This window comes from Notamacropus eugenii, chromosome 3 (assembly GCF_028372415.1).
Source record: "Notamacropus eugenii isolate mMacEug1 chromosome 3, mMacEug1.pri_v2, whole genome shotgun sequence".
Lineage (NCBI taxonomy): Eukaryota > Metazoa > Chordata > Mammalia > Diprotodontia > Macropodidae > Notamacropus > Notamacropus eugenii.
This window is the reverse complement of record NC_092874.1, coordinates 285,144,237-285,154,516: the sequence shown is the minus strand read 5'-3', so window position 1 is coordinate 285,154,516 and position 10,280 is coordinate 285,144,237. Positions and strand designations below refer to the sequence as shown.

Below are 10,280 nucleotides of genomic sequence, written 5' to 3'. Positions count from 1 at the left end.
TGGGCAGAGTCAGGGCTGCTGACTGCCTGAGGAGTTGGCCCTGACCACCCACCACTGTTCCAGGTGCTATACTGGGCCTCCCAGACTCAGCTGCCCTAGTCAGGTTCTGGATGACGATGCAGCCAGCAAGGGAGAGGCTTGTCTCAGATACTTCATAACCTGCATCAGGTCCTCTAGATCTTCCCAGGGAACACAGTTCTTCTGCAAGACTACTGGGATTGCTTCTGGCTTAGACCCAGGGGCTACTGCTTCAGTTGGCAGTACTAGGAAAGGATGGTACTATTCCTTCAATCTATCCCACATCACCAAAGTAGCTGCCTTCTGTTAAGAACTTTGAGGGGACGACACCTGCACCATCCTCTGCTCATCCAAACATGGATGAGCATCAGCATGGAAGCAACCTGTCACCCACATAGTAATGCTGAGATCTTCCAGGGTGTCTGCACCAGTGAATTTGTGGTTGAAGAGATGATTTGGGGTGTCACTCATGACCAAGAGCTGCCACAGTCTTCAATATCAGTGCTCCCTATATTCACCATCAGAAATTCCTGCTATGTCACCCACTAGGGTCTCCCAGTTAAGTGTCTAGCACTATCCACACCCCATTGCACTGTGGTATCAGGTCTGGTCCTGTCATCTTTCTCTTCATTGTTGAAGCCATTTTGAGGAGACCTGGCTGGGCTATGCTGCCCATAGCAGGCTTTCTTTCCACTGCACATATAAGGTAATCCAGGTTGCTCACCTTACCTTCTGAGATGCTCCTGGACAGAGGAAAAATTGGATCCTACTTGACATCTACATTGTTAAGATGTTATCATCAATACCCAAAAATGGCTTCTACCTTAAGCCATCTGTGCAGAAGTCTGTAAGAAAAAGGAAATCTTTTGAACCTAGACTTTGCTTTAGACATTTTAAAAGTCTAGACTAGACTTTAAAAAAAAAGCCAATTCCCACTAATCCTGGCTGAGAACATACTGGGTGATACCATAGCCTTGGTAGGTAGTAAATGAGTACCTTCTGGGACAATGATTTTGGGGAGGGGTTGGTTAGCCTTAGGTAGGGAAAGTATGTCTTTTCCTTGTAAGTTGGATAGATGTCTTCCCTCACCTAGGAGAATACTGCAATGGGGAGACCCCATCCATCCTGTAGACATTGTCTAGAGGTAGAAATGTTCAGAAGGATCTCATTGAGGGTGAAATTAAACTAACGCTAACTTATTCCTGCCAGATGGACACCCTACTAGAGCCCAGGACATCCCTACTGTGGATGGAAATCTCATCTGGAAAATGACTTTTAATGGGCTGGATTTGAGAAGGAGAGAGGGGAGGAAGAAAAGGAGAGAGGAAGACCTGAGTAGACTACGGTTATCTTGATACCAAAGGTATATGCTGACAGTGAATTTTATGTCAATGAAATAAGAAAATATATCAATCAATCAACACACATTTATTAGGGGCATACTATGTGCCAGGCAATGTGCTAAGCACTGTAGATGCAAAGAAAAAGCAAACATATCAATATCCTACAAAAGTTCTTTTCCAGAAGTACAGAGCTAGACTACTAACATTGTGACTTCAGATAGGATGCCTGAGTTATAAACTTGTTTACACTTATATGTATTTCAGTCATCGGGGATTTATTTTGTTAAGTGTTTATCAAAAAACTATCACTTAAAAGCAATTACACTCTATTCGGGGATTAAAATGAAACAAAATCCTTCTACCTGTCACCTTTGAGTAGTTGGATTTTTTTAATGTATTTAATGAAAATGTAAGTTCTATTGAGAAGAAGGGGATGAGCAGAGAGGCAGATGTCCCGTGGACTACATTAATAACATCCCATTTCAAGGAACGTCTAATCTCTTGAACATTAAGCCTTCCACAAAGAATTTTAATCACACTCTGAGAAAATTCATGCTGGAGATTAAAAATCTACAATGCCCAAACCTCAACAATACAAGGCTTTAGCTACACAAAAGGTGAGTGTCTTCATTTGATGAGTCACTCAAAAAATGATAGACTTAAATCCTTGAAGTGCTTTCTCTTCACAGGGGAAAACATATAAAAGGTAGGGACAGTGGAGGAAGGATGTCACCTGAGAAGGCTTTCTTTTCCAAGGCACCAGTATCATCGCCTGTGTGGTCCCAGACAAACAGCAAACACAGGCATGGGTTTCTCATCCTACATGCTCATACTAACTTTTTCTTTCTTCTCCCAAGCATTTTTGCTTTCAGCATCAAAATCCATGAGAACTGTTGAGGATGACATGCTCCTAAATCCATTTGGGCTGGGCAAAGCCCTTCAGAAGGAAGATATGGCAGAGAAATCTGGAGCCGTGCCTTCCCTTGAACATTATAAATCTGAAGAGGGTGGTTTCATCAACGAGGAGGAGAGCAGAAACCCAAAGGTATGAGTCAGCATCCACTTTCATGTTCCTTAATATCAATAGGAGTTTAAATCATTTGTATCTTTCTTCTTAGAGCTCAACAAAAAATATCTATAATTGATAGTTATGGTTTTAATGTAGTCCTCCTGATGCCTCAGCATCATCAGTGTCATATTACATACCCTGGAAGGTTTTCAGTCCTATTGAACACTGTTCATCCAAGTGTTTCTGAACAAAATTAAATGGATGTCACTAACTAACATACACATATTCAACCATGAAATTAAACTTTCATTTTATAATAAGAAAGCTGAAGCATAATTCAACTTTTTCTTTTAAACAGAACATAGGCTCCAAACATGGTTTCTTAAACCGTGGTCTGCCGTTGAACCTAGCCCTTAAGCAGCTCCCTTATCTTGCGCTGAAGGGATCAGTGGCTTTTCCAGCTGACAATGGAGTTCAGAATATTGAATCAACACAGGAAAGGAGAGAGATTGGGGATGAAGAAAACTCAGTTAAATTTCCAATAGGAAGGAGAGATTTTGACAGTGAGTAGTTTTATTTATTCAATTCAGACATCTTAAAGTTATCAAAAATGGAAATATGGCTTTAGAAATAGGTAATTACAACAATATCAAACAAGAATACAATTGTAAAAACACAATTTTTAATATAAAGTACTCTGCACACAATAAATTAACTGATGAATTATAGCAATTCTGGTGACTCAGAATTACTACATTAATCTAATCACTTGCATTTCTAGTATAGTCACTGTAATTCAATCCCTTTAACAATCTAAACTTTTGGAACTTTTTTTCCCTACAGTGCTCAGGTGCATGCTGGGAAGAGTCTATCGACCTTGTTGGCAAATCTGATACCTGCAGGCCTACATCATCTTTCCCCAAGAAAACAAAGCTATTGAGTTGCCAGTGAAAGTTGCTTTGCTTCATAAATGTAAATGTGGTCAGTGTTTGTATTTTGGAACAAATGATTGAGATTTTTCTTGGGTAAACTAAATGTAACCATTTTGCTGTATAATAAACCTGGTGAGAATTCAGGACAGTCGTGACTCATTTGTCTATTTGACGGATGGTAACACCTTCTACATTCTACATTTCAATTGGACAAAGTACTAGTGTACAAGACATATTGACTTTTCCAAAGGTGATAGTCATGACCTTTTCATTGATGACTTGGTTTTTGTTTAGTGACTAATATAAATACCAGAGAACCAGAAAGACAAATTCAGAGTCTAAAAAACTGAGTTAGTTTTGCCTGCCCTGCAATCAACTTATTCTTGGGGGCTGGTCTGCAGCCTTTCACTGCTGATCTGGCTCGAATTTGGTTCGATTTATTCTGTAGATTGTCCAATGTCTTAGCAATCTTACCCATTTGTGGCCGAGACAGTTCATTTTCAGGATCACAGAGGTCATTGTCACCATTCAAATCCACCTGTTTCCTCTTGGGGTCCTTGCTTCCTATCAGACCACTGGATTTTTTGGATAATTTTTCATTTTTACTTCTGTTCAACTGAACATTTTCAGAACTTGTTCCAAGGGTTGGTACTCCATCAAATGAACTTGTGCCTTCTATTATGCAAGAGGTATTTAAAAAAAAAAAAAAGGAAAATAAATACCTATTCAGTACTATTGCCCAGAAAAATTCAGACTAAGCTAACACATTCAGAGGTTATATGTTTTCATCAAACATGCTTTATATAAAATCCAGGCAGCTGATTAATTAAATAGGAATGCTACGAAGTGAGAGGGTATCTAATCTAAGCAAACCACTATCAGAATCCTCTGTCTTCAGTTCTTATCTCTTTACACCACCTAATTTGGTTCTCAACAAAATACTTTCTTTTGATAAGCAATCAATTTATAATTTTATCTAGTCACAAAGGTTACTTACAGAAAAATATTTTAAATATTTAACGCTCCATGACTTTGAACTAGTTTGCAATTAATCTTAGAAATTAAATTTGTCATGGAATTTAGTACATATGTAAAAACATTAGCCAGTCTCATTTTCTATAGCATCACCATCCTACTTTCTGGGGGGACTGGGAGTTCAATCAACCGAGGCCTAGGATTTCACTGCTGAAGGGGATTCCCAACATGGAAACTCTCTTTACCGGAGCAGACTGAGAAACCACTTGCAACTCAGTAGAGAGCCACCTGGGACAATAAGAGGTAAAAGATATGCCCTTGGTCATCTAAGCGACAAAGGCAGACCTTGGATCTGCATGTTTCTAACTCTAAGGCTGGCTCACTATGCACTAACACCAAATTGCTTCTCAAATTACTCTATATTTCCACATTATTTAAAAGAATCTCTTACTTTGTAATTGCCCATTTAAAAGTTAAGCCCAGGAAGAGAAAACATGGCCATAGATAAGTAAAACACCATGTTTGGGGAAGATAAATTCTTGGGGAAAAGTAATATGTTCCATTGTGGATAGGTTGTTTTTAAGATGTCAACCAGACACCCAAGAATCAGGGTGTGGCCTTGAATCCCAGAGAGAGATTAGGAATGGATTTATGAATCTGAGAGTAGTGGGCCTAAGATAAGAACTGAACCCAGAGGAGCAGAGGACCTCACAACGGAAAGAATATCCAGACAGAATAGGGTCCAAAGTGGTGTCTTAGATCACACATGCTGTTAGGGGGCAGGAGATGGATGATAATCCAACAAAGGTAACTGAGGAGTGGCCAGAGAGGTAAAAGGAGAAATGAAGGACAGCTTTCACTGAGGCCAAGGGGGAAAAAGAGGAGCATCCAGGAGGAAGGGAGTAATATATGGTGCCAAATATTAGAAGCACCTTAAGGCAGAAATGGTCATTGAGTTTAGCAAGTAAGAGATCACATAATTTTGTTCAGAGAGCAATATTATGGAGTGCTGGCAGGGTGTGAAGCCAGATGACAAGGTGGTGAAAAACGACTGGGTGATTAAGAAGCAGAGGTGGTCAATATCTCTTCTTTTTAGAGTAGGGATTTGTGACTTCTTGTGTATGACATGGACCCTTTTGATAGTCTGGTAAAACTGATGGAACTCCTCTCTGAATCATGGTTTTGAATAATTGACATTTTAAATTTCACTTAGAGGTTAATGAAAATAAAGATGTATTTTTCCCCAAGTTCATAGACCCCTGAAACCTATTCACGGGAGCCAGGTTAAGAACCCCTGTTGTAGAACTCTGGGAGTAAAATATAGTTCTAAAAGGCCAGTTAGAGGAGGTCAGAGTCAAGTGAAGGTTTCTAAGGACAAGTGAAGCTTGAGAAAATTTGCAGTGAGTGGAAAAGGAGTGAGATGACATGGAGAGATTGAAATAAAGAGAAAAAATAACTCATGGGACAAGTTCCTGAAGGAGTCCGGAGGGAAGGAGATCAAGAGTTTAACCTTGGCAGACAAGAGAACCATCTCTTGCTCAGAGACTGGGGCAAAGGCAAGGAAGAACAAATATGTTGAGGGGATATAATGTAAAAAGGAAGAGAAATGGGAAGACTGGTGACAAATCATCAGGATTTTCTCAGCAAAGTAGAGAATGCTATTATCTGCTGACAGACAAGAAGAGGCAGCACTGGGGACTTGGAAGAGAAAGGAGGTTTAGAAGAGTCACTGCATAGAAGGTGATAGACAATCGGAAAAGAATGTTTTAAAGGAAAAGGATTTCCATTAAAAATAAGAGTGCATACGAGATGACAAAAAATGAATCTGTAACAGATATTGTCAGAACTGTTGAGTGCTTCTTTCCAGAAACATTCAGCATCTTTTGCATCAACTCAGAAAAGGCAGAAGGGGAAGATGACCAAGGCCAGGGAGCTGAAAGGGGTGAGTGACAAGTCAATGCATTGGGCAACAAAGGATTCAAGGGCAGAAGATGCTGGGTTGGTGAACTGGTTAACTATAGGATTGAGAGTGTTTAGGATGGCCTGGCAGAATAAGTGGGTGGGGAGTCAGGCAGGTATAGGGTGAATAGAGTTTGCAATGAGGATAAAGGATAGGTTTAAGGAGAATAAGGCAGAGTGAAGTACCTTACAGCAAAGAAACAATGATGAGAGAAGAATTTAAACTTACGTATGTGTATCTAATAACTCTTTAAATGAACAAAAACTACACACACACACACAAAACACCCCAAATATTTTTTTAATTTATGAAGTTTAAGATCAATTAAAAGCTCAAGTGTGACGCTTAATGCATTTGCAAACTGCTGTATAGATTTACTTAAGCAAAACACAACCTTCTATTTCATTTAAAGAAATGAAAGCTTTAGGGATAAATTACCCATCACTTAAAATACTTTGTCTTATTTTGCTCCCCATTCCATTGTTAGCTCAGCATTCACTATAAACTGTTCAGAAAACGTGGCAGCTGTTACCAGGAAGGGCACTTTGCAGGTGAGGTGTGCATGCTGGCTCTTCTTCTACGGCCTGGTTGCTACTGCTGCATCTCTCATGGCTAGCCATGAAGTCATCTTTGTAAGTACAAGCAAACTGGGATCTGATTAAGGTTTGCTTCATCTGGCAAAGCAACAGAAAATGAACAATTACTAATATGCTTATTGTGCAACTAACACTCATCTCATAAAAATCCTTTAAAATTCTTCAGATCATTAGAAATGTCATTCATCTTGAGTCCTGAGATCCTTTTCTGGTATCTAGCTCCCTACTCCCTGTGCAGCCTTGTATAAGTCCCTTCTCTTCTCACTTAAACCCATTTTCCTCACTATAAATCAAAGGAGTAGAACTGGCACATCTAAGGTCTTTTCCAGGGCTAGCTCTGGGAGCCTATGAACTCACAACAAATTTGCTTTTGATCATGTATCTTTCAAGACAGAAATTGGTGATATTGAATTAGGAAAGTAAATTCATTTCAGAGAAAAGTATGCTACTTGGATACTATGAAGATTCTCAAAGAAATTTAAATCTGACAATCAGGGAAATAACATCTTGTATTAAAACTAAGTTGTGCAATGAATGACATTCTGATGAGGTTTTATGCATTGCACTCTATGACTGCTAATACTCTGGAGATTATATCAGGCAGCTCAGTGGTCTGGTTGAAGGACTTGGTGTCAGTAAGAACTGAGTTTGAATCCTGCCTGAGATACTCAATGTGACCTTGGGCAAGTCACTTAATTTCTCTCTGCCTCAGTTTCCTCATGTGTAAAATGGGGATAATAATAGCACCTATCCCAGAGGGTTATTGTGAAGATAGAATGAAAGAATACAGGTAAAATAGTCTGCAAATCTTAAAGTGCTTTATAAATGTTGACCATTATCCTGGTTAAGAGTAGCTTTGGAGCACACTGAAGTAAACAACTGTGAACCTTTCCAAAGATAATGGCAATGATCTCCACACCAGAGAGAAATGCTCCTCAGTTGTGCATTAAACAAAATTAGAACAAGCTTTCCATTCAGACGGCACAGAGAAGCAGCAAATCTTTCCCAAAAGCAGCCCATAACCCTAAAGGATAAAGGACTTTTATATCTCCCAGACTTGAATTTCCCTTGCCTATGACATCATTTGTTCCCACTAGCCCACTAAAAATCACTTTTCATTTGCCTCAATTACATGAGATGTTTTGCTTTCATTGATGTCTCTTGTTAAAGACAAAAACAAAAAACTCCTCCCGCCCCAAGAAACTCTGCACAAAAAGGATTATGAAGGTGGTTTCAGCTATCACAAAACACTGGTTGTCAACTGCACAGATGTACAAAGCTAGGCAGGAAAACTAAGGAAACAGATGCCAGAAGCCAGATTCAAAAAGATTTCAACAGGCTGTAACAAAGGGCCAAAAGCAACAAGATAAAATTTATTAGGGTTAAATGCAAAGTCCTGTGCTTAGGTTCAAAAAATTACTAACTGCATAAGAACAAAAGGGATGTAGTTTAATGGTCTTGCATATGGGAGAAGACAGAGAGATTTTGGTTAACTGCAGGTCCAAAATCGCCAATACTGTGATACGGTCGCCAAGAAAGCAATTTGAATGCTCAGGTCCATTAAGAGAAGCATATACTGGACAATGGGAAAGTAATAGCTCCATCATTCTCTGCACTGGTCAGACTATACTTGGAGTATATGCTCAGCTTTAAATAGGACATTTCAATGGAGACTGACAAGCTAGAGAGTATCTGAAGATTGATGACCAAGATGGTGAAAGGTCTGAAAGCCAAGTCATACGAGAAAAAGTTAAATGACCTACTCAGAGAAGAACGGAGGAAATGTGGACAGCCTTTAAGAAAATTGTTATCATGTAGAAGGAGAGTAAGCTTATTTGATTATAGCTCTAGTATGTATTATATGTAGCTCCAAAGGACTGAACTGTAACCACCGGGTATAAGATTAAAGAAGCAGATACTCTCATAATAAAATAAAGGATTCTTAAATAAGTAACATTATCCAGAAATGTATGTAAGCTCTTGAGACCAAGGACTTCCCAGTGCATAACAGGGCCTGATACACAGTAGGCCCTCAATAAATGCATGTTGATTTGAACTAGCTGGAATAAGCTATCTAATGAGATAGAGAGCCCTGTCACTCAAAATGTCCAAGAGAGGCTATCGGTATCCCCAGCAGGGATATCAGAGGAATGCCTGAACTGGAAAGGAGGCTGACCTCCCTAAGGTCTTTTCACACACTAAGATTCTTTGATTCTATTAATTCTACCCCAAAATAGGGAGAAAATGTGAAGTTTCTGCATTAGATTATATTTATAACTTTAAAAGAGGCTGCTTTTCCTTTGTTCACAAAAGTTGAATTTCTGTTCACAAGATTAGTGGTTACTTAGAATTGAGATTGCTTCCTGTTGCAAATTTTCCAAATCTCTCTGTTTATTTGTATTGGAATCACAAATAGGCAAAACAATTCTCTCTTGAAGTAGCTTTTGAAGTGCTAAACAACTGAGAATAATGTCCAGATTCATGCGTGGCTGTTCAAATCATTTTATGTTCGAGTCACATGAGAAGAAGAGATTGAATTTTGCTTCAGAGTGGTTTCCCCTCCCCCAGCCCACCCCTTGGAAAGATTTCCACGCGCAGTAAAATTGCAATGAACTTCGAGTTTGCCAAGAATTGGTAAAGTCCTTTTGCCACAAACTGTTTTTAAACTGAAATTTTTAGGAGGTTCCCAGTTTGAGGAAAATAGTACCTCATACAGGAAAGCCTGACTCTGGTTATATTAAGGAGAAGAAGGAGTCAAACTGCTAAAAAGTTACAACTATTATCATAAGTCAACTCCATTAACAGTGAAATGGAGTTTCTTTTTAAAAAAAAAATGTTTTACTGTTGTCTTTTGTCATTCTATCAGTCATTTGGAGGAAATGGGAAAGTTCCCCTCTCTCCCTTTCCAGATTGAACCCTCCAAGGGAAGGAAGAAAAAATTTAAGGAAGAAGAGTCAACATGGTGTATCAGACAATGGACACTTCTGTTCTAGCAGTTCCATGTCTCAATGCCATGATAACAGTAATATAATAATATCTAATATATCTATAATGCCTACTATATGACCAGGCACTGTGCTAAGAGCTTTATAATGATCTCATTTGATCCTCACCACAACCCCGGAAGGCAGGTGCTATTATTATACCCATTTTACAGATGAGGAAACCGAGGCAGACAGGCTAAGTGACTTGCCCAGGGACCTGCAACTATTTAAGTGTTTGAGGCTGCATTTGAACTCAGGTCTTTCTGCCTCCAACTGTATATTATCTGTCCTTTAGGACCATCATTTTTGGGTTTTGTCTTTCAATGACTGAGAGTACAGTTTTCAGAATTTTTTTTTCCCTTTATGCTGTGTACAATACTCTTTGAGCTCTAGTTACTTTGTTCTGTACCAGTCCATTCAAATCTTCTAACATTTCTCTGAATTCCTTATATTTGTCCATTCT

General features: G+C 39.1%; 2 protein-coding genes across 4 annotated transcripts in view; one reads left to right on the top strand and one right to left on the bottom strand.

Annotated features, from left to right (window-relative positions):
* Nucleotides 1-1,300: 1,300 nt before the first annotated feature.
* On the top strand, nt 1,301-3,445 carry PMCH (pro-melanin concentrating hormone). 2 transcript variants are annotated; one of them, XM_072655745.1, is made up of 4 exons: nt 1,301-1,381; nt 2,219-2,406; nt 2,729-2,933; nt 3,214-3,445. In XM_072655745.1, exons 2-4 carry the CDS (start codon nt 2,245-2,247, stop codon nt 3,261-3,263), a joined length of 417 nt encoding a protein of 138 aa, XP_072511846.1. In that variant the 5' UTR covers nt 1,301-1,381; nt 2,219-2,244; the 3' UTR covers nt 3,264-3,445. The 2 variants fall into 2 exon arrangements, with proteins under 2 accessions (XP_072511846.1, XP_072511845.1); XM_072655744.1 differs by lacking the exon at nt 1,301-1,381 and having other exon boundaries at nt 2,096-2,406.
* The window catches only part of PARPBP (PARP1 binding protein), an 82,407-nt gene continuing 75,052 nt past the window's right edge, over nt 2,926-10,280 (bottom strand). For both annotated transcript variants that reach the window (XM_072655739.1, XM_072655740.1), the window contains 2 exons: nt 6,770-6,911; nt 2,926-3,977 (listed from right to left, as the gene is read on the bottom strand). In XM_072655739.1, the coding sequence (XP_072511840.1) occupies nt 3,634-3,977; nt 6,770-6,911 (486 nt within the window). In that variant the 3' untranslated portion in view covers nt 2,926-3,633. The remainder of the gene's footprint in view (nt 3,978-6,769; nt 6,912-10,280) is intronic.